Source organism: Nerophis ophidion, linkage group LG01 (assembly GCF_033978795.1).
Source record: "Nerophis ophidion isolate RoL-2023_Sa linkage group LG01, RoL_Noph_v1.0, whole genome shotgun sequence".
NCBI classification, from domain to species: Eukaryota; Metazoa; Chordata; class Actinopteri; order Syngnathiformes; family Syngnathidae; genus Nerophis; species Nerophis ophidion.
The window spans coordinates 53559151-53584278 of NC_084611.1; the positions used below are offsets into that span (position 1 = coordinate 53559151).

General features: G+C 42.6%; 1 protein-coding gene across 4 annotated transcripts in view; it reads left to right on the forward strand.

Annotated features, from left to right (window-relative positions):
• Positions 1-25128, forward strand: part of glra3 (glycine receptor, alpha 3) — a 140134-nt gene that overhangs the window by 15485 nt on the left and 99521 nt on the right. For all 4 annotated transcript variants that reach the window (XM_061907253.1, XM_061907264.1, XM_061907259.1 and 1 more), the window contains exons 2-3: positions 1841-1971; positions 10533-10600. In XM_061907253.1, the coding sequence (XP_061763237.1) occupies positions 1841-1971; positions 10533-10600 (199 nt within the window). The remainder of the gene's footprint in view (positions 1-1840; positions 1972-10532; positions 10601-25128) is intronic.

Consider the following 25128-nt stretch of genomic DNA (forward strand, 5'->3'; position numbering starts at 1 on the left):
ACAGCGCGTGGTGCAGTCCCATTATCTTAGTAGGGAAGAAGGATGGAACTGTGCGGTTCTGTGTGGATTACCGCAGGGTGAATGAAATTTCACGTTTTGACACGTACCCAATGCCTCGGGTCGACAAACTCCTAGATCGGCTGGGCACTACTCGGTTTTTTATGACACTGGATTTGACGAAGGGCTACTGGCAGATTCCCTTGTCACCAGAGTCCCGAGAAAAAACGGCCTTCTCCTCCCCGGAAGGTTTGTACCAATTCGTGACACTTCCGTTTGGCTTGTTCGGTGCGCCCGCCACGTTCCAGCGTCTCACGGACCGGGTGCTGCGACCCTATGCGGCATACGCGGCTGCCTACTTGGATGACGTCATCATCCAGAGTAGCAGCTGGGAACAGCACATGCGGTGGGTGGGGGCGGTGCTCGAGTCTCTGAGGCGGGCGGGGCTCACCGCCAACCCGGCGAAGTGCGCCGTTGGCCGGAGGTAGGTACAGTACCTGGGGTACCACTTGAGGGGGGGGACAGGTGCGGCCCCAAGTTGACAAAACGGCGGCCATTGCGGCCTGTCAACCTCCCAAGACAAAAAAAGAGGTGAGGCAGTTTTTGGGATTGGCGGGCTATTAACGCCGGTTCATTCCCCGGTTCACGGACTGGACAAGCCCACTGACTGACCTCATCCGAAAGGGTGCTCCAGAACTGGTCCAGTGGATGGAGCAGTGCCAGCGGGTGTTTGAGAAGGTGAAAACAGCACTCTGTGAGGAGCCGGTACTGCACATGCCAAACTTTAACAACCCATTCTGTCTGCAGGCGGAAGCGTTGGGCCGGGGACTTGGGGCGGTGCTGTCGCAGCGGTTGGGGGGCATCGACCGCCCCGTACTTTACATCAGCCGGAAGCTCTCGGACCGGTAGACGAAGTAGAGCACAGCGGAGAGGCAGTGCCTCGCCATCCGGTGGGCGGTCGGGGCCCTCCGCTACTACCTGCTGGGGCGCGCCTTCAGTCTCTGCTCAGACCACAAACCGCTACAATGGCTCCACCGCATTAAGGATGCCAATGCGCGGATCACCCGGTGGTACCTTGCATTACAACCCTACAACTTCCGGGTGGTCCACAGGCCGGGCGCGCAGTTGGCTGTGGCCGACTTCCTCTCTCGCCCAGGGGAGGGTAGGGAGTGGGCACGGCCGGACGGGTGTCCGCCCTGAGTCTGGCGGTGGAGGCATGTGGCAAGGGGCGTGGTCCACGCTTCCCTGCGGGCAGGGTGTGTGCAGGGATCGGCCATGAAGCAGCTGACAGGTGAGTGGATAATATCAGCTGGAACGAGTTATCTAATCACCTGTTCCTTTATTAGCAGCGCGGGGGACCTTGAGAAGGGGGGGAGAACGCGGAAGACACGCGGAGGAGGACGAGCGGCTGAAAAGCCGACTGAATGGACGAACCAAAAAGAGACATTATTGATTGCAAGTACGGGCTGAAAAAGCCATCAGTATTTTTGTGTTTATAAAGATTAAAAACATTGTATACGCTGCCTGGAGTGTGCTACCCATTCCTGTGATCCAGAAGAACCCAAGCACGAGCATTGCTACAAGTACATATTCCGTACAATTGACCACTAAATGGTAACACCCCAATAAGTTTTTCAACTTGTTTAAATTGGGGTCCACGTTAATCAATTCATGGTAAGATAACAACATGAATTGATTAACGTGGACCCTGACTTAAACAAGTTGAAAAACTTATTGGGGTGTTACCATTTAGTGGTCAATTGTACGGAATATGTACTGAACTGTGCAATCTACTAATAAAAGTATTAATCAATCAGTCAATGTTATATTGTGTCTTTAACAGTGTTGGCCGCTGCAAGGAGGGTGACAATGCTGCGAGAACTCGACAAGCCCCAATGTCTCCCTCCGATTTCCTGGACAAACTGATGGGAAGAACATCTGGATATGATGCCAGAATAAGACCAAACTTTAAAGGTACCGTATTTTTCGGACTATAAGTCACAGTTTTTCGGGGATGCGACTTATACTCAGGAGCGACTTATGTGTGAAATTATTGATACGTTACCGTAAAATATCAAATATTATTTAGCTAATTCACGTAAGAGACTAGACTTATAAGATTTCATGGGATTTAGCGATTAGGAGTGACAGATTGTTTGATAAACATATAGCATGTTGTATATGTTATAGTTATTTGAATGACTCTTACCATAATATGTTACGTTAACATACCAGGCACCCTCTCAGTTGGTTATTTATGCGTCATATAACGTACACTTAATCAGCCTGTTGTTCACTATTCTTTATTTATTTTAAATTGCCTTTCAAATGTCTATTCTTGGTGTTGGGTTTTATCAAATACATTTCCACAAAAAATGTGACTTAACTTCAGTACGACTTATGTATGTTTTTATCCTTTTTTATTGTGCATTTTCGGCAGGTGCGACTTATACTCTGGAGCGACTTACACTCCGAAAAATACGGTATTAGCCAACTGATTTACTTGGACAATAAACTAATCGTACATGAAAAACTACATTCATGAATTGTCTACATGTACACTGTATGCTTTTAAAGCAGTGGCATGCAGTGCATTTCATACTTGGGTATTTAACCAACTTAATCCACTTCTTAATACCACCACTATCATGTCACAATTCTATAAATCATCAATAATGTACAAAAATGTAATTTTATAAAGTGTGTCATAACATAGTGAGGGGCATTTTGCGCATAAGGGATGGATATCATTACTAAAGTAAGAAACCCAGTTAACCCTTGATTAGGAATGGGAATGATCGAGTCTGTATTTTATCGATTTTCTTATCACATCTCACTTGGAAAATGACAAACAGGGCGATTAGCATGAGTGTACAAAAACAACACAGATTTCTAAAAGGGGAACTTCAATTTTTGGGAATTGTCCTATCCTTCTGCGACGGTCTCGATCCGTCGTCGTGCGGGTTCTCAGGACCACCAAGGAATGACATTCTGTCAAGCAGGTGTAGACTTCTTTTATTTTGCAATATTTAAGTCTCTTGCTGGTTTTCTTTGCAGTCGTCCCGTTTTTCTGCTCGCTCTTCCGCTCCAGCTTTTCGGCTGCATGTGTTGTCTTCCTTGTGCTCTTTTCCTCTCGCGCTCAGCATCGGCTTCCTTCTTGCTCCTTCTCTCTCCGTCTCTCCCCCCGGCGTTTACGGCTGCTGCCCTTTTATACAGTGCGAGAGGAGATTTAAATTGTGCCCCGCTGGGCGACCCACGCACCTGATCATATTTGCGGGGTTGATTCCGGCGCGCCCCGCCTCGCTGCTTGCTCGCAGTCCACGCCTCCTCGCAGCCATCCTGGGCCGGGCTCCGGCGTGCCCTGCCTCGCTGTCAGACTGCTGGCCACGCCTCCTAGCCGCCTTCTTGCAGCGAGAAACAATGCGTTTGGCCCCGCCGCCGGTTTCAAACCCCCACATCTTCACAATCATTATAAAAAACATGACGACAAATGTTTTGGGTTTTTTTTATGCATTTTAACTAATAAATGTGAATAAAAGTCTGCTTACAGTGGAGCCAATGGGAGGTCATCTATTTCGCCATTGAAATTCAATTAATAACCATTTAAAAAACACCAAAAATACTCCATTTACATTTCGTGATTTGAATAATAACCAAGTATTGCTGATATTGTTAGTTTAGTTTAGTTTAGTCTTTATTTGAAGGGAAAATGCACAGAAACATTAATCTCAAAGACCGATATGTTCTGTACCAGATTATAGCTAAATAGCTAATTTCCATTTGCAGTACCTGGCTACCTAATATAAAGGGATACAGAAATCATGCAATAAAATTATGACAATAAAATCATACCATAGCAAGTAATCAAATTAAGAAAAGTCATAAAACGCCCTTTCATGGACACATACTTAATATACAATACAACCACACCTCATTTACATTATCACACAAAGATAAAACATGCTCTTGTTCACATCTGTCATCATATGTAAATACCACCATGATTTTAACAGACACACCTCGCAATTTACAACAAAAATGCTGTCATGGATAAATATAATACACATTAAGTTGATCTGTCAATCATAGTGCCCACCTTAGTGACCGTGTGAGCAGCTTTGATGGCTCCAAAGCCACTTTTTAACTTCAATTGTGAAGAGTAATCTGTTAGACTTTTCTAGTTTGTTGTGAGGTCGTTCCATTCCCTTACAGTATAGCTTTTATTGTTATAAGCGCTTACCCAGACAAACTCTTTAGTAGCGACGCTGTGATCACAAGCTTGTGTACAATTTCGACATGATCGACTGGCGAGGTGTTTCCTTGCCTTCTTGCTCCTTTTAGACCCTAAATCATGCACATCACCTGGACAAAAGATGTCTGAGGACATATGCCGACAAGTTGGTATAATTTGACAGCCATTAAGGACCCGGAAATGGCGAGAACCACACGAGAAGACACTTGGCCCCGGGCCCCCGACCCCGTTCCTTTGTGAGGATTATGGTCATTTTTTATTTAAATGCAAATATATAAACATCCTTAAATCACCAAAAATGATTCCCGAGCGCAGCCATCGCTGCTGCTCACTGCTCCTCTCATCTCCCAGGGGGTAGAACAAGGTGATGGGTCAAATGCAAGGAGTAATTTCACCACACCTAGTGTGTGTGTGACTATCAGTGGTACTTTAACTGTCCGAGCAACTAAGCTATTCAATTGTGCACATTGAGTCTACCAGCTGTGCTGTCTGCACAAAGTAATGGTTCCATACTTGGAGGTATGCCAAACGGAGATATTTTTACAGCGCGGTCCCGGTAAAATTTTGGTCTACACTAGGGTTGTACGGTATACCGGTATTAGTATAGTACCGCGATACCAATGAATCATATTCGATACTAGACCGCATCTAAAAAGTACTGTTCCCCCACCCCCTGTCGTCGTCACGTCGTGTCATTGCTGGTTTACGAGCAGACGAGCATGTTCTTCACAGAGTACTTACAGACAGTGTGTCGACAGAAAGGAGGGAACGGACGCATTTTGGCTTAAATACTAACGACGAAGGTGAAGTTATAACATTGAAACGCCCTCAGGAAGAGAGTTTAAGACATGCCTAGCTAGCTAGCGGCTAAAGTCCATCCGCAGTCTGCAGTGTTTTAGCTACTTCTAGATCACTAATCCTCGCCTCCATGGCGACAAAGTACGTTTCTTACAAGTATCATCCCTGCCGGATGAGGAATAGCTACACATGTTTCACTTCACGTCAAAATGTAAACAAACGCCATTGGTGGATCTACACCTAACATCCACTGTACAGGAGTGTATCTAGTCGATACTACGATAATTACATGGTATCATCCAAAACAGATGTAAAGCATCCAGTGTGTTAACTGCTTTTTAATCACTACTCCTTGTCTCCATGGAGAGAAATCGAGTACATTGGTGTCAAGTATCATCCCTTTAGGTCGAGTGATTGCTATACATGCTTCACTACACACCTCAGCACACCGGAGACATGATAGTAGACGTATTGAAATTTGTCTATAGGTGACAATTTCAAGATGGAATTTCATGTCTGATCATTGACCATTAAGGCAATCAACTTAACACTAATCACATGTGAATGAAGCGCCTATTTACTCAACAGCCATACATGTCACACTAAGGGTGGCCGTATGAACAACGCCAACACTGTCATAAACATGTGCCATATACTGAAACCACACGAAACAACGATGACCAACGCATTTCGGGAGAATATTTGCAACACAACATAAACGCTACAGAACAAATTCCCAGAATTCCCTGCAGCACCAACTCCTCTGGGACGCTACAGCATAAACAAACGCCTTTGGTGGATGTAGGGCTGTGCGATATATCGATATATACGATATATCGCAGGTTTATCTCTGTGCGATATAGAAAATGACTATATCCTAATATTCGATTATATGTTCTCACACCGTTGCTTTAAGCTGCGTGCATTACATTACTGGCGTGTCTCACTCTTTGTCGTCTGTCCTTCTCACAGAGACGTAAAATAAGCCCGCTCTTACATACGTCAATTACTGTCGCGCGTCTAGCGACATATGCTCGCGCCGAGAGCTAGTTAACTGAGGCAGGTCGAGTTGGATTTAGCTGCGGGCATCACACAACAGGCGTTTCTCACTCCTCTTCTCTCATTCTGACAGGTACGGAAAACGAGCCCGCCTTCTTACATACGTCACATACTGTCGCGAGTCTAGCGTCATAGCTCTCGTTGATCAGAGAGGTAGCAGCACAGCTAACGTTAGGTGAGCCAGGTCGAGTGTGTTTGGGAGTGTGGTCGTTAACCTCTCAAATTGCACAAAGAGGAACAGATCGCTCTACATTAATAATTAGATTAATACAGCGTTTTGAAATTGTTTTTATTGAAACACTTATTAGTGCAGCGTCTTCAGCAATGCGGACGCTGTATCGATCTGTTGGGGTGAAGAAGGAGCTGAGCCGGTAGGCAAAGCTCTCAATTTACCGGTCGATCTACATTCCCATCCTCAACTATGGTCATGATCTTTGGGTTATGACCGAAAGGACAAGATCACGGGTACTGTTCACGAGTGAGGGAAGAGTGGATCGACAGGTGGATCGGTGCGGCGTCTTCAGTAATACGGACGCTGTATCGATCCGAAGAAGGAGCTGAGCCGGAAGGCAAAGCTCTCAATTTACCGGTCGATCTACGTTCCCATCCTTACCTATGGTCATGAGCTTTGGCTTATGACCGAAAGAACAAGATCACGAGTACAAGCGGCCGAAATTAGCTTCCTCTGCCGGGTGGCGGGGCTCTGCCTTAGGGTGAGAAGCTCTGCCATCCGGGAGGAGCTCCAAATAAAGTCATTGCTCCTCCACATGGAGAGGAGCCAGATGAGGTGGTTCGGGCATCTGGTCAGGATGCCACCCGAATACCTCCCGAGGGAGGTGTTTTGGGCACGTCCAACCGGTAGGAGGCTGCGGGGAAGACCCAGGACACGTTGGGTAGACTATGTCTCCCGGCTGGCCTGGGAACGGCTCGGGATTCCCCGGGAAGAGCTGGACGAAGTGGCTGTGGAGAGGAAAGTCTGGGCTTCCCTACTTAGCTGCTGCCCCCGCGACCAGACCTCGGATAAGCGGAAGAAGATGGATGGATGGATGGATAGCATTTTTTTCTAGTGACACTGAGAACCAATCATTTATTTATTCTGTATTCATTGGTAGTCACAGCTGCCCTGGGGTAGACTGATGGAAATGTGGCTGGCAATTTGGCTTAAGAGCCTCTCCGACTACCACCAAACACTAATTCACATTCTTACACCCGATTGAGTTGCAATGAGAGCAAGGTGGGCAATGACGAGGATGGATTGGTACCAGGAACTTTTAAGTTTTTAAACAGCCGCTCTACCATCTAAGCCACATAGCCCAAATGGGGACCTATAATTATTTTCGTCTCTTCTGACTTATGTTGGATACTCATGTTAAACAATGTCAGAGCATCAAATTATAAGGTTTATGCATTTTTGCATCAACTTGTAAGTAGTTTTGGAGGTCTTTATTAAGCAAGGTTTTGCCATCTGGCTACATTGTGACATCACAGTACTTATTTTTTGACATTAAGTCCAGCTCTCAACCAGATTGGGATGAGCTCCTCAATGGTTTTTCTGGGCCCTGATTTTAAAGATAATGTACACACTTCTATTTTATCGCTATATTGATGAACAGAGGTATTGTAATCGGTGACCAAGGTAGGTAGGTCTTTATTGTCATTGCAACAAGTACAACAGACTTTTAGTTTACGGCACAAACCCATTCAAGATTAGCCAAAAAAACAGTGTACAGGGTTACAGAAAAGGAACGCTGATGGGTCGCCACGAGGCCCCCCGTAAAAGATGGGAAAAGGTAAAACGCTGGGGAAGAAGATGAGTAAAAAAATACAATCTAGACTGGGCTCCTAAAGGGGCCTAGTGGGAAAAAACCTCTGTGCAATGCACACATAAACACGTTACATTTAATCACGACAAACTCGCAACAGAGGGGCGGGGAGTTTGGGCCCTGGAAGGCGACTGCTGCTTTGAAGCACTGCCATCTGACTATCACCCGAGGGGTGATGATGTAATGTTTTTTAGACTAAGGCTGATCTGCAAAAGTTCGACTCTAGGGGTCGTTGAGGAGGGAGGGAGGTCAAAAGCGTCTATCGTTGAGGTGTCTTCGGCGGTGTTTTCAGACTAGCCGGGTCCTGTTTCCACAGCGTCTAGTTCGTTCGAGGGATTCAAATTCTATATTAGGATGTTTTTTTTCCGGGAGCATGCTGGGCGCTTTCAAATTCTATTCAATTCTCCTTTTCAGCAAACTTCTCCATGATGTGATCCATCTTGCGATTCAGTTCAAAAATCGCCGAAGTCACTGTTCCCACTGCCCTGCCCAAACTATCCATTGCGACGAACAGCCTTTGGGCTCCTTGAGTGACTGCCATCGTCTTATGAATTTGACGAGACACCAGAGCAATGCCCAGCCCAATCAGCAAGTGCCCCGCGATCACGGTTCCAAATAGGTAGATGTCTTCCACGTCCTCAATGGAAAGGACTGAGAGGTGCATGATTCTCTATTTGTCCCAGGAATCTCTCACGTACCTCGCAGCAATAGTTCCATCAGGGCAGCCGGGCTCCCCCGAACCTCTTTTCCTCGTCAAAAAGACGAAGTCAGCAGTGGTAGCATTTTTAGGTCCCTAATTGGCAGTATGCCTGTGAATGTGGTTTTAAAATATGATGAATAGATCTTTATTGTCAGTGCACAAGTACAATGAGATTACATTTTTCGGTACAGTCCCGCTAATAGCAGACATACGTTACAGGGGAGGACAAGACGAGACCGCCAATGGATCAGCCACTAACGGCGCTCCTTAAAAAAGACGAGAAAAGGGTGACATTGGTAGAGGGGGGGGGGGTAAAAAATGCTAGACCCTCAGGAGGAGTCCAGACTGAGTCCAGGAAAAAAAACTCACATAGCATGGCACACGTTTAGACACGGTACGTATATCACACCAACTTGCAACAGGTGGAGGGCTGGGTTTGAGGAGACCCGCTGCCGTTGTATAGCGCGCTGCTCAGCCATCCACAGCCCCAGAATAATTAAACGGTGGTGAAGGCGTTGATGTCAAGGGTGGGGGTCATGTGTGCATATATGCCCAATTACCTTGGGAGAGATGATGAATGTTTTTGTATGGACTGAGGCCGATCACAGTTCGACTGCAGGTGTTGTTGACAAGAAGGAAGGTCAAAAGCGTCTATCTTAGAGGAGTCCTCGGTAGATTTTCTTCAGAACAGCCTGTTCCTGATTGTGTCAAGGCCATTCAAGGGAGTCAAGGGAGATGTTGTTTTTCTTCGAGCAGTCCAAACAATGACTTGCCTGCTCTGTTGTCCGTGCTGGATCTCTCAAATCCAATTTAGTTAGTCCTTCTCAGCAAACTTCTCCAAGATGAGATCCATTTTGCGATTCAAATCAGAAATCGCTCCAGTCTGTGTTCCCACAGCCCGACCCAATCCTTCCATTGCGTTGAACAGCCGTTGGGCCCCTTGAGTGGCTGACATCATCTTACGAATTTGTCAATACACCAGAGCAATGCCCAGCCCAATCAGCAATTGCCCTGCGATCACAGCTCCAAATAGGTAGATGTATTCGACGTCCTTGATGGAAAGGGCTGAGAGGCACATAATCCTCCATGAATTCCAGGAGTCCCTCATTTACCCTGCAGCAATGGTTCCATCAGGACAGCCAGGCTCCCCCGAACCTCTTTTTCTTGTTGAAAAGACAGTCAATTGCGTCGAGAGTCCAGCTGATCATATTCATGTTTAATATTTAGATTGGACGACAGCGCAAAGAAAGAGGCTTTAGAAAAGTTCAGACAAAGACAAAACGCAGAGAGGAAGCAGGGAAGGAGGGAGCGGAGAGAATTGCGACCGCCCTCACCAGAGGCAAGACAGAAATATTGACGGTTAAAAAAACTAACAAAAAATGTCACTTGTTGTGTAGATGGAATTTGTTAAAAATCGTGTTGGGCAAATGTGCTTTTTTAAAAATATGTGCTTGTGTGAATATTACCCTGGCAACCAGGTAATCTTCAGGAGTTAACTATGATGAAAGATATAGGAAGGCATTTCCCAGAACAATTGGACAAAATACAGGTGTTCTCTGATCAATAAAAAATACACTTAATAGCGATTAGAATTTTGCAAAGAGATGAACAAATATTATAATTTGTGTGATTAAAAACAACAGGGAATTGATGACTTAAAGTTTCGTACTGCAGTGACGGAGGAAATCATTGATTTTGGGAAAAAAATAACATAAATTATTAAGAAACAGGTTTTTCAATAGATTCCAAAATTTAAAGCAGTGATTTTAGACATTTCTCATTTCCATACAAACATAAACTACTCTCGATTTCAACTTGAATGTAGCAGAACATACTGACTGCTTAAAATGTAGGGTTTTGTATGCTACAATAGTATGTAATGCTTGTGATTATCCCTTTGCAGGTCCTCCAGTGAATGTTTCCTGTAACATTTTCATCAACAGCTTTGGTTCCATTGCTGAAACCACCATGGTATGTATACAATGTGCAACCTAGATTCCCTTAGTGGGTTACGTGAATAAGAATTAAAAACAGTGTTATTACATTGATTTTATACATTCATAGTTGTGCAGTACTGTCAGGTTCAAACATCGATGACATCTATTAAACAAGACAAGAAGCAAGGAAATAAACAGACAGAATTCAATTTGACTCAATTGAGGAGAAACGTGGCGACTGTACCTTCTGTACAGTCGTCCCCCACACTCTGGCGAAAATTCCCTGTTTACATGACAAAAGCTGTTTCTAAAGCAATGGGGGATATGTAAACAGCCATTGTTTTCGGTCACATTAACACAAAAGAAAAAGATGCCTCGGTCTTGGGCTGGTCCTGGATTCAGCTTGGGCAAGTCTCGAATCACAATAGGTCCCCCCCCCCCGTCTCCTCCCATCGTACACGATGGAATTTTACAAGCTTTTGGCTTTTTACAACAAAGACAACCTCTTGTCTGTTTATTGGGTACTTAGAGAACGGGAAGTTTTTTGATAATTTACATACAATTTTTGTGACAAGTATGTTTGAAGGCCTCATCTTGTGAACAGTGGCTGTACTCAAGTTGTTGATTGAGTGCATTACAGTAGGTATGTTTGATTATTTTGTGTATTAAGAATTGTCATTGTTTATATCCTTTATATTACAGTGGGACCTCAATTTAAGAGTGCCCACACTCAAGAGTGTTATGTGATAAGAGCTGTCTATTTTGATTGATTGATTGAAACTTTTATTAGTAGGTTGCACAGTATTACATACTCAGTACAATTGACCACTAAATGGTAACACCCGGATAAGTTTTTCAACTTGTTTAAGTCAGGGTCCACGTTAATCAATTCATGTCTCTCTTCTAAATAGGGGTGTAACGGTACACAAAAATGTCGGTTTGGTATGTACCTCGGTTTAGAGGTCACGGTTCGGTACATTTTCGGTTCGGTAAGAAAATAACTAAATATAGATTTTTTTGGTTATTGATTTACCAAATTTGCAAAATCTTCCACCAAAAATATTTTTCTTAGTGGAATATTTGATGTGAAGTAATGGGAACCTTGGATAGGTCAATAATTCATAATAACATTGATTTTGATTCAATATTATGTTTTGAGCAATGACAGTTTGAAAGAAAAAAAAAGCTTTGTTTTATTAGTCAACATTGCAACTTTTTCTAAATTACATTTAGCCTTTAAGCTTTTTTTATTTCACTTTTGTTATGTTTTTGTTTATTTTAATAGTATTTTCAGAATGTGCCGTGGGCCTTTAAAACACTAGCTGTGGGCACCCCTGCTATAGATAATAAAAAATAACATCTGATAAATCTATGGGTAAAAAGCAGAGCCTGGCGACGCTTGCGCTTTTATCATAACTCTCTCGCTCTCTGTCTCTGCCCCTCCCTCACGAATGCTGCTGCGTGCACAATGTGTTTTGTTTTTAACCCCTTCTTAGCCCTGAATGTACATTGAAAATACTCGCAACCCTAACTTAAAATGCCGGACTTTTGAGGCATTTAGGAAACTCCACCCGGACAACCCCGCAAAAGAAGACATATCCGGTGAAAAGAGGAGGTATGGTCAGTCTATCATAGCCCGCTCGCTGATAGCATGCCGTGTGTTGTGCCTGGGTGTGCATTGTTTACACAACGTGCGGTACGCTACTTAATATGTCCGTGTGGAAACTCGTTCGATACACCTTCGAACCAAAACGAAACCCCCATACCGAAACGGTTCAATACAAATACACGTACCGTTACACCCCTACTTGTAAATGGTATGTTTTTAACATGTTAGCAAAAAAAACGAGTTACAAGACCTTCCCGCCATAATGATCCGCCCAAAACATCCGGTCTTACTCGCCAGCGTTAGGTTATAGCTGGAGATGGACAGAACTTTGTTTTCCAACCATGATCTGAAAGAACGTGAGTGTAAAAGTTACGCTGAATGGATTTCAGTTAGCGGTCGCATTGCATTCATTCGTTTTATACCCATATACAAAAATGGCCATGGTCGGATATCTAAATTGTACTGTTTACATTGGCATAAAAAACTCAAGATACAGGTGACGTAAAGCTAGAAAAATCTAAATTAATTTGCATTTTGGAGGTAGCCTACCGTATTTTTTGAACTCTTAAGTCGCAGTTTTTTCATAGTTTGACCGGGGGTGCGACATATACTCCAGAGAGATTTACGTGTGAAATTATTAACACATTAGCGTAAAATATCAAATAATATTATTTATCTCATTCGCGGAAGAGACGAAGAAAATGTCAGCAATCGCCACACACACGTCAGCCAATAAGAATTCGGCGGGGGAGGGCCATGGCAGAAGTGCATTGTGGGTCATGGAATGCTAACTGCTATATGCTATATGCTACTGCCGTAGCTATTAAAATGGATCATTTCATAAAAACTGGGAAAGGCGGAAAAAAAATGGCACCGAAAAGTAAAACATGTACTGCAGATTACAAGCTGGACGTAGTGAAATATGCAGCTGAAAACTACAAGAGGAAGCGGCGCATACCTTTGGAGTTGGCAGAGTTGTTAAGAAGCGACATCGAGGAAGAAGATTTCATCAGATTTATCGATTAGGAGTGACAGATTGTTTGGTAAACGTATAGCACATTCTATATGTTATATATCCTCTCTGGGGCGGGGGGTACTAGGATGACAAGGGATGCAAAACAATAACAGTGCAATACGTTTTCATAACATGGTCACTACTGCCTACTTTGTATTGTTATATTCTTATTTTACTGTTATATTTTTACTCCCATTGTTGCTTTTAATTTTTTATTCTTATTGTAATATTTCTGTATTTTGTTTCCATTTAAACCCGCATTATTTACTTTTTACTTTTTTTAAATTGATCTCAACTCTGTACACTGCTGCTGGAATTTAAATTTTCCTGAATGAACTCTCCTGAAGGAATCAATAAAGTACTATCTATCTATCTATCTATCTATCTATCTATCTATCTATCTATCTATCTATCTATCTATCTATATATAGTTATTTGAATGACTCTTACCATAATATGTTACGTTAACATACCAGGCCCCTTCTCAGTTGGTTATTTATGCGTTATGTAATGTACACTTATTCAGCCTGTTGTTCACTATTCTTTATTTATTTTAAATTGCCTTTCAAATGTCTATTCTTGGTGTTGGATTTTATCAAATAATTTTCCCCCAAAAATGCGACTTATACTCCAGTGCGACGTATATATGTTTTTTTCCTTCTTTATTATGCACTTTCGGCCGGTGCGACGCATACTCCTGAGCGACTTATAGTCCGAAAAATACGGTAATTAGGAATGTAATATTGTTTTGTTGGTTGAGTATCTTACTGGGCTTCTGTTATATGTGCTATTCACTTACCAGGTCACCCTTGGGGGCCATCTTTTTGATGTTTTTGAAAGCTCTTTTGTTTTTCCTGGGTTCTGTTCTTAGACGCCCATTAGTCCTTGGCCCCCCTTTTATCACTTTGGGTATAAACTCAGACTGCTGGACTTTGGATAGATCCCTCTATGCATTGCTCTGAGCGTTGTTGTTCTAACATACTGTAAGTGACTTGCATTTGTTCCATTGGCAGTGTATCGAGGTATCTGATTGCTGGTAGGGCATAGGTGTTAATGGTCTGGTTATTATTTTTGCCGTTCAGCTGACTCTTTGGGATCTGCCTCACCTGTCAGTATTTGGCAGTGGCTGATCACCGAGCTGCCTTCTTGGGGTTACCATTGGTGTGTGGGATTCCCAGGTATTTTTAGCTGCCCTGTACATATTTTATTTTTTTGCCTTCATTTAGTTCAACTCCTTGAGTTGTGATCTTTCTTTCCTCGTCTAGGTATCATTGACCCACACTTATCTAGTTTGAATGACAATCCAATGTAATTTTCTCATATACTTAAAGTTTAATGTTATCCATGTACAGGTGATGTATCCATGTAGAGGTGATGGCTTGTCGTTTTTCTACTCGGAAACCATACTTGAAGCCACTTTTGGTTGTGTTCTGATTGAGGGGGTTCAGGCCAATGCCACATTTGACGCCCATCTCTGCAGCTGGCTTTGATTTGGCCTCCAAAGTTTTGAAAACTTGAGTAGTATTTAAAAGTCTGCCATAAAGGAAAATAATTTCACAGATCATGCAAACTACGTCCCGTCTCTGAGGTTTTGACAGATAGTTCATATCTCAAAGTTGTCAAGAGGACAGGCTTCTATTCAATTTTGGACAGGTCCCATATGTTACGTTGGGTTTAAGGCTTTTATGTCTTCTTACCATCAGTCTTTTGATGCACTCACTACTCTTTTCTTCTGGCAAACGGGACGTCTCAGTGACATCAAACATAACCGACACATTCATATTTACAGTAGTTGGCATGTTGGGTAAAATGCCTATCCACTGCAGACAGGAAAAGATTAAACCAACTGATTAATAAAGGTGGCTCTGTGGTTTGTACAACCCTTGATTCCATATGAGTTAAACATTTAATAAACATTTTTTTTGGCAAATGATCCTTAACTTTAGAATTTGATGCCAGCAACACGTGACAAAGAAGTTGGGAAAGGTGGCAATAAATACTGATAAAGTTGAGGAATGCTCATCAAACACTTATTTGGAACATCCCACAGTTGTGCAGGCTTAATGGGAACAGGTGGGTGCCATGATTGGGTATAAAAACAGTTTCCCAAAAAATGCTCAGTCTTTCACAAGAAAGGATGGGGTGAGGTACACCCTTTTGTCCACAACTGCGTGAGCAAATAGTCAAACAGTTTAAAAACAACGTTTCTCAAAGTGCAATTGCAAGAAATTTAGGGATTTCATCATCTACGGTCCATAATGTCATCAAAAGGTTCAGTGAATCTGGAGAAATCACTCCACGTAAGCGGCATGGCCGGAAACCAACATTGGAAGACCGTGACCTTCGATCCCTCAGACGGCACTGCATCAAAAACCGACATCAATCTCTAAAGGATATCACCACATGGGCTCAGGAACACTTCAGAAAACCACTGTCACTACGTACAGTTGGTCGCTACATCTGTAAGTGCAAGTTAAAGCTCTACCATGCAAAGCGAAAGCCATTTATCAACAACATCCAGAAACGCCACTGGCTTCTCTGGGCCCGAAATCATCTAAGATGGACTGATGCAAAGTGGAAAAGTGTTCTGTGGTCTGACAAGTCCACATTTCAAATTGTTTTTGGAAATGTTCGACATTCTGTCATCCGGACCAAAGGGGAAGCAAACCACCCAGACTGTTATCGACGCAAAGTTCAAAAGCCAGCATCTGTGATGGTATGGGGGTGCATTAGTACCCAAGGCATGGGTAACTTACACATCTGTGAAGGCACCATTAATGCTGTAAGGTAAATACAGGTTTTGGAACAACAGTGTCTGCCATCTAAGCGCCGTCTTTTTCATGGACGCCCCTGCTTATTTCAGAAAGACAATGGCAAGCCACATTCAGCACGTGTTACAACAGCGTGGCTTCGTAAAAAAAGAGTGCGGGTACTTTCCTGGTCCGCCTGCAGTCCAGACCTGTCTCCCATCGAAAATGTGTGGCGCATTATGAAGCGTAAAATAAGACAGCGGAGACCCCGGACTGTTGAACGACTGAAGCTCTACATAAAACAAGAATGGGAAAGAATTCCACTTTCAAAGCTTCAAAAATTAGTTCTCAGTTCCCAAACGTTTATTGAGCATTGTTAAAAGAAAAGGTGATGTAACACAGTGGTGAACATGCCCTTTCCCAACTAGTTTGGCACGTGTTGCAGCCATGAAATTCTAAGTTAATTATTATTTGAAAAAAACCCCATCAAATATGTTGTCTTTGTAGTGCATTCAACTGAATATGGGTTGAAAATGATTTGCAAATCATTGTATTCCGTGTATATTTACATCCAACACAATTTCCCAATTCAAATGGAAACGGGGTTTCTACTTGGCTATCACCAGTCCAACAGGTGACGGAGGGAAAATATGCTCTCATAGTTTAAGATTTAATGCTTTTCCATGTCCTAGATTTGATCAAGAAAAGCACTTTCAGTCAGAGAGTGATTGCCCCAATGTTTAAGTCTTAGTGCTTCAGAACAAGCTTTTTTTTCCCCCAGTTGTTTGACTGCTCAATGCCCATTTACATTTTCATTAATTTTCTTTATTTAACAAGGTAAAAACTAATTGAGATTAAAGTAGATTTTGTATGAGTGATCTGGCCAGGAGGGCAGCAAAACAACTTTTGTAAATACATAGATCAGCAACAAAAAGCAGGAGCAATCACACACTATAGTTAAAAGTGCAAATTACTTACAACATAAACATAAAAACACACAATAGGTAAAACATATTTCAATAAAAACAATTTAAAAACAAGTACAGTGTCAAGTAGAAACAGTTTCTCGATCCTTTTAAAATGGCCTGAAATTCCCCCAAAATGTTCAATTTGCAAGTCATTTCATGACCATGGAGCAGCAAAACCAAAACTTGTATTTTCTCCAGGAAACAACACGCCAAGGATGTCCTGTGAGCTTAAATTCTAGAGACTGGAGTCTCTGCACATTATTAATTAATCAATCAATCAATCAATGTTTATTTATATAGCCCTAAATCACAAATGTCTCAAAGGACTGTACAAACCTTTACGACTACGACATCCTCGGAAGAACCCACATAAGGGCAAGGAAAACTCACACCCAGTGGGCAGGGAGAATTCACACCGAGTGGGACGCTAGTGACAATGCTGACTATGAGAAACCTTGGAGAGGACCTCAAATGTGGGCAACCCCCCCCCCTCTGGGGACCGAAAGCAATGGATGTCGAGCGGGTCTAACATGATACTGTGAAAGTTCAATCCATAGTGGATCCAACACAGCCGCGAGAGTTCAGTTCAAAGCGGATCCAAGACAGCAGCGAGAGTCCCGTCCACAGGAAACCATCCCAAGCAGAGGCGGATCAGCAGCGTAGAGATGTCCTCAACCGATACACAGGCGAGCGGTCCATCCTGGGTCCCGACGAGCGGTCCATCCTGTGTCTCGACTCTGGACAGCCAGTACTTCATCCATGGTCATCGGACCGGACCCCCTCCACAAGGGAGGGGGGGACATAGGAGAAAAAGAAAAGAAGCGGCAGATCAACTGGTCTAAAAAGGAGGTCTATTTAAAGGCTAGAGTATACAAATGAGTTTTAAGGTGAGACTTAAATGCTTCTACCGAGGTAGCATCTCGAACTGTTCCAGAGTACTGGAGCCCGAACGGAAAACGCTCTATAGCCCGCAGACTTGTTTGGGGCTTTAGGAATCACTAATAACCAGAACGCAGATTTCTTGCCGGGACATATGGTACAATACAATCGGCAAGATAGGCTGGAACTAGACCGTGTACTATTTTATACGTAAGTAGTAAAACCTTAAAGTCACATCTTAAGTGCACAGGAAGCCAGTGCAGGTGAGCCAGTATAGGCGTAATATGATCAAACTTTCTTGTTCTTGTCAAAAGTCTAGCAGCCGCATTGTGTACCAACTGTAATCTTTTAATGCTAGACTTGGGGAGACCCGAAAATAATTACTGTAATCGAGTCGAGACGTAACAAACGCATGGATAATGATCTTGGCGTCGTTAGTGGACAAAATGGAGCGAATTTTAGCGAAATTACGGGGATGAAAGAAGGCCGTTTTAGTAACGCTTTTAATGTGTGACTCAAAAGAGAGAGTTTGGGTCGAAGATAATACCCAGATTTTTTACCGAGTCACCTTGTTTTATTATTTGGTTGTCAAATGTTAAAGTTGTATTATCAAATGGAGGTCGGTGTCTAGCAGGACCGATAATCAGCATTTCCGTTTTTTTGGCGTTAAGTTGCAAAAAATTAGCGGACATCCATTGTTTAATTTCATTAAGACACGCTTCCAACTGACTACAGTCCGGCGTGTTGGTCAGCTGTAGGGGCATGTAGAGTTGGGTGTCATCAGCATAACAGTGAAAGCTAACACCGTATTTGCGTATGACGTCACCCAGCGGCAGCATGTAGATGCTGAAGAGTGCCGGGCCAAGGACCGAACCCTGGGGAACTCCACACGTTACCTTGACTTAGTCCGAGGTCATACTGTTATGGGAGACGCACTGCTCCCTGTCAGTAAGATAAGAGTTAAACCAAGACAGGGCTAAGTCTGACATACCAATACGTGTTTTGATACGCTCTAATAAAATATTATGATCGACGGTATCGAAAGCAGCGCTAAGATCGAGGAGCAGCAACATAGATGAAGCATCAGAATCCATCGTTAGCAATAGATCATTAGTCATTCTTGCGAGGGCTGTCTCAGTAGAGTGATTTGCCCTGAAACCAGATTGAAAGGTTTCACATAGATTGTTAAACGCTAAGTGTTCATTTAGCTGCTCCGCAACAATTTTTTCGAGGATTTTCGAAATAAAGGGAAGGTGAGACAGGTCTTTTAAGGAGAGGATGAATAACCGCTTTTTTGAATGCTAGGGGAACAGTGCCAGAGGAAAGTGATACGTTTATAATATTTAGCACTCATGGACCTAATAACACAAAAAGGACCTTGATAAGTTTCCCAGGAAGTGGGTCAAGTAAACATGTTGTTTGTTTTATTCCATTTACACGTTGTAACAATTCTTCTAATGTTATTTCATCAAAACGAGAGAAACTATTTTGGGTATTTGCAGTACCGACCGTATATACAGTCGTATCTGTGTTAATATAACCCAGTTGTATCTGGGACGCATCGTCTTTAATCTCCTTTCTAATAAGTTAAATTTTCTTATTAAAGAACTTCATAAAGTCATCTGCTGAGTGGGTAGAGCTACTGGAAGGAGTCCCTTGTTGGGTTAGTGATGCTACTGTACTAAACAAAAATTTTGGATCGTTTTTATTAAGGCGGATGAGATTTGAGTAATAATTAGTTTTAGCTAAGGTAAGCATGCGTTTATAAGTTATTAAACTATCACTCCATGCTTGATGATGCACCTCAAGTTTAGTCGTGCGCCATTTGCGTTCCAGCTTTCTACATAATAATTTTTGAGCTGTAGTTTCTTCAGTAAACCATGGCGTACGCCTTTGTGGAGCCTTTTTTAACTTCAGCGGTGCTATACTATCAATTGTTTCGCGCAGGGCGTTGTTAAAGTTGTTAGTGAGGTTATCAATAGAGCCCACATACTTTGGGAATGGTGCCATTACCGAGGGCAGTAGGCCAGCAAGAGTCGTCGTTGTGGCAGCATTCATGTTGCGGCTGCTCTAGCAGTTATTATTATTATTAGCTTGTCGAACATGAGTCTGAACTTCGAATTTTATAAGGTAAAAATCGGACATTACTTTAGTATACGGGAGTATCATAACTTTGGAAACGGTGATACCTCTGACAAGCACTAGGTCTATCGTATTACGGCTGCGATGCGTCGGTTCATTTATTATTTGTGTAAGACCACAGCTATCAATTATAGTCTGGAGCGCACGCACGGTGGGTAAAATGGGGTATTCATAAGGATATTAAAGTCCCCTATTATAATTATATTATCGGTGTGCGTCACTAGATCAGCAACAAACTGAGAAATCACTCAAAGTCCGAATAGGGCCCTGGGGGGCGGTAGATAACAGCCAGGCACAGAGGCAGCGGTGTGGCAGACTTCATAGAAAGCACCTCAAACGATTTATATATATTATTTAAGTTAGGACTAAAGTTAAAGTTTTCGTTGTATATTAGTGCGACCCCCCCCACCTTTTAAGGGGGCGGGCAATATGCGCATTCGTATAGTTAGGAGGAGATGCCTCATTTATTGCAAAAAAGTCGTTTGGTTTAAGCCCGATGACGTGAAGGTTGTTGTCTCTAATGACCTCATTAACTAATAACGTTTTGGGAGCCAAATATCTGATGTTTAGAAAGCCCATATTATAGGTAGTGGGCTGTTTTAAGGAGTTGTTGATAAAATAATCCGTAGTAGCAATATTAATAATGTTGCGTTTATTATGCGCAGTGCACTTAAAATAATTACGACCATATCTAGGAATTGATATGACGGGAATTTTCAGATTGATTACTTGGTGCTGCGATAAACTGAACACATCATAGTTTGCCACCTCAGTAGAACGCATGTCTAACTCTGACATAGTCATAATCATAGCAGAAAAACCATTATGTGAGTTGTGTATTATTGTAAGAAAATTGCTATGTGTACATGGATTATCCAGCCTGGCGCTGGCTAGTTTTAATTTAACTGACTCCATACCCAGGCTAGCAGGCTCTGTAATTGCCTGTGACCGGGCTTGCTCTAGTGCAGTTAGTCAAATGTGGCTCAATGCGAAATCTATGTTCCGAGACAAGAGGATAACGCCTCCCTGGTTAGGGTGAAGGCCGTCTCTCCTCAGCAAGCCAGATTTGCCCCAGAAAGAGGGCCAATTATCAATAAACGTAAATCCCTGTTTTCTACAGAAGCTATCCAGTCACTTGTTAAGAGAGACTAATCTGCTATATCTCTCATCATTGCCTCTCCCAGGCAGGGGGCCAGAGACAATTACTTGATGCCTGGACATCTTTCTCGCGAGATTACAGGCCCTGGCTATGTTTCTCTTTGTAATCTCTGATTGTCTCATCCTAACGTCATTGGAGCCAACGTGTATAACTATATTCACATAACTAGTGGTGCGGTTAGCCTGTCGTACGTGTTTACTAGGCCTGTTGCGAGTTAGCTCCCTAAAATTAGCTTCAATGTCAGGTGCTCTGCCCCCGGGAATACACTTAATTGTGGCTGGTTTGTTAAGCTTTATGTTTCGGGTGATGGAGTCCCCTATGACAAAAGTGTGGTGCCCGGTAGACTGGGGTGTAGGACCAGCTAAAGAGCTAAATCTATTATGCGTCTCAACCGGTACACCGTAGCATGTAGGCCGCTTAGGGCTGCTACAAGCTGGGCTAGTTAGCTCGCTACAGCTAACGCTAGCAGATGTGTCTGCAACATCTAAAGTTACGAAATTACACTGCTCTAACTGGCGGACACGGCTCTCTAGCAGAGCCAACCTATCCATGAGTAAAGTGCACGAAGCGCAGGAAGCCATACTCACAGAAACGTTTTGTCGCCGAGTGGAGTGCCAGCTGTCTTCGGGAAGTGGTGGTCACAGTGGCGGGGGAGTAGCTTCCTTCAGACCGGCGCTGCCTTTCTCCGCTAGCCTCATTAGCTTAGCAGCTAGCTAGCTGAGGGCGGAGTGGTGAGACAGAGATCGGGTGATTTGCAAGTTAAATTGAACTATTAGATATGTTCAAGAGGTTGTAAATAAAGCTGCAAAACAGTTAAAAGCACACAGATAGAACAATAGTTAGCTCTTTTGCAACAAGAGCAGTCAGCGAGCAGTCATTCACGTTGACCCGGAACTAGACCAAGAAGTGATTTTTTTTTTTTTTTTTAAACATCATCCATGGAGAAACTCTTGACTGACCAGGATGGACAGTTTGACCTTGCATACAAAGTGCAATGGTGGACACGGTTGCCACTACCAGTAACAAAATGTAAGGCACAGTTTTTTTTCTAATAAGTGCTGGGTGCATTCATAAAAAGCAAGTCTTTATAATCTAGCAAAGGCATTAACTTGGTCAGAATGTGTGTGTGTGTGTGTGTGTGTGTGTGTATATATTTATGTATGTGTGTGTATATATTTATGTGTGTGTGTATATGTATGTATGTACGTATGTGTATACTGTATATGTATGTAATTACGTATGTGTATATACAGTATGTATGTACGTAAGTGTATATATGTCTGCATGTACGTATGTGTATATACAGTGTGTATATATATTATATACATGTGTGTGTGTGTGTGTGTGTGTGTGTGTGTGTGTGTGTATATATATATATATGCATGTATGTGTATATATATATATATATATATATATATATATATATATATATATATATATATATATATATATGTGTATGTATGTATGTATATATATATATATATATATATATATATATATATATATATATATATATATATATATATATATATATATATATATATATATATATATGTATGTATGTATGTGTATATATGTCTGCATATACGTATGCGTGTATATATATATTTATGGGGGCGGCATAGCTCGGTTGGTAGAGCGGCCGTGCCAGCAACTTGAGGGTTGCAGGTTCGATTCCCGCGTACGCCATCCTAGTCACTACCGTTGTGTCCTTGGGCAAGACTCTTTACCCACCTGCTCCCAGTGCCACCCACACTGGTTTAAATGTAACTTAGATAATGGGTTTCACTATGTAAAGCGCTTTGAGTCACTAGAGAAAAGCGCCATATAAATATAATTCACTTCACTTCACATATATATGTTGTGTATGTACGTATGTGTTAGAGATGCGCGGATAGGTAATTATATCATCCGCAACCGCATCACCAAAGTTGTCATCCACCCGCCGTCCAACCGGACCAACGTTTTATCAGAAGCGCAACCACCCGCCACCCGCCCGCTGAAATACATCAAAGGTTGGCCACCTTTACCACTCACAGAGTTATCTAGACCGGTTTCACAGAGTAATGAATACAATTGGAGCCGCTAACGTTCTCGCGATTATCAAATTGGCGTTCATCCTGATGACAAGGATATGGGTGTGCTGTGAAGCCATTGCCTTAGACACCTTCAACAACATGTACACACCGATTGTTAGTCTGGCAACATGTTGTGTGCAGTTTCCGCAATCACACGTACAAGATTGAAAGGCTTTCTGGGTGATATAGAGTACACTGATGGTTGTGATATGAACAACTTTAACACTTTGTAATATGCACCACACTGTGAAGCCACACCAAACAAGATTGACAAACACATTTCGGGAGAACATCCTCACAGTAACACAACATAAACGCAACACAACAAATACCCAGAATCCTTTGTATCCGTGACACTTCCTGAATATATTTTACACCCCCGCGCCCCAACCCCGCCCACCTGCTAGCAGGGTGTATAAAATAGTCAGGAATTGGCATGGATACAAAGGATTCTGGGTATTTTTTGTGTTGTGTTTATGTTGTGTTACTGGGAAGATGTCCTCCCGAAATGTGTTTGACAATCTTGTTTGGTGTGGCTTCACAGCGTGGCGCATATTACTAAGAGTGTTAAAATTGTTTATATCCCAAGCGGAGGCGGATCAGCCGCACAGAGATGTCCCAAGCCGATACACAGGCGTGCGGTCCATCCTGGGTCCCAACTCTGGACGAGCGGTCCATCCTGGGTCCCGGCTCTGGACAGCCAGTACGGGATGGTTTCCTGCTGGCTCCGCTGTGGACGGGACTCTCGCTGCTGTGTTGGATCCACTTTGGACTGGACTCGCGTGGTTGTGTTGGATCCACTTTGGTATGAACTTTCACAGTATCATATCAGACCCGCTCAACATCCATTGCTTTTGGTCCCCTAGATGGGTGGGAGGGGGTGGAGGGACGTTTCCCACATATATGGTCCTCTCCAAGGTTCTCATAGTCATCGTTGTCACCTACGTCCCACTGGGTGTGAGTTTTCCTTGCCCTTATGTGGGCCTACTGAGGATGTCGTAGTGGTTTGTGTTGTGGTTTGTGCAGCCCTTTGAGACACTAGTGATTTAGGGCTATATAAGTAAACATTGATTGATTGATTGATTGATATCACAACCATTAGTGTACTCTGTGTCACCCACTATGCCTTGTAGTCGTGTGCGTGGTGCTGCGGAAGCCACACACAACATGTTGCTGGACTGACAAGCAGATCGTACATGCTGTAGAGGGTGACAAAGTCAATGACTTCATAGCACGCCCTAATACTTATTATCTGGGTGACTGCCGGTAGTCATTCCAGGGAATATTAACGTCTCTTATTGTCTTCTTCGCTTTGTGACATGGGTCTTAAATGGCTCTTTGAATGGCAAAGGATACCGATCCCAGAACCATATATATCAAACATTTCCGGATGGTTCAACCGCCACCCGCCAGAATCTAATTAAAATCTATTTTTTCGTCGTGTCACCTGCCCGACCCGCGGTTTATCCGCGGACTCCGCGGATGAGACCGCAAACCGCGCATCTCTATTATGTGTGTATATATATGTGTATGCACGTATAGGTATATATGTATGCATGTACGTATATATATATATATATATATATATATATATATATATATATATATGTATGTATGTATGTATGTATGTATGTATGTATGTATGTATGTATGTATGTATGTATGTATGTATGTATGTATGTATGTATGTATGTATGTATGTATGTATGTATGTATGTGTATATGTATATGTATATATGTATATGTATATGTATGTATATGTATGTATGTATGTATGTATATGTATGTATGTATGTATATGTATGTATGTATGTATGTATATGTATGTATGTATGTATGTATATGTATGTATGTATGTATATATATATATATATATATATGTATGTATATATATACATATATATATATATATGTATGTATATATATACATATATATATATATATATATGTATATATGTATGT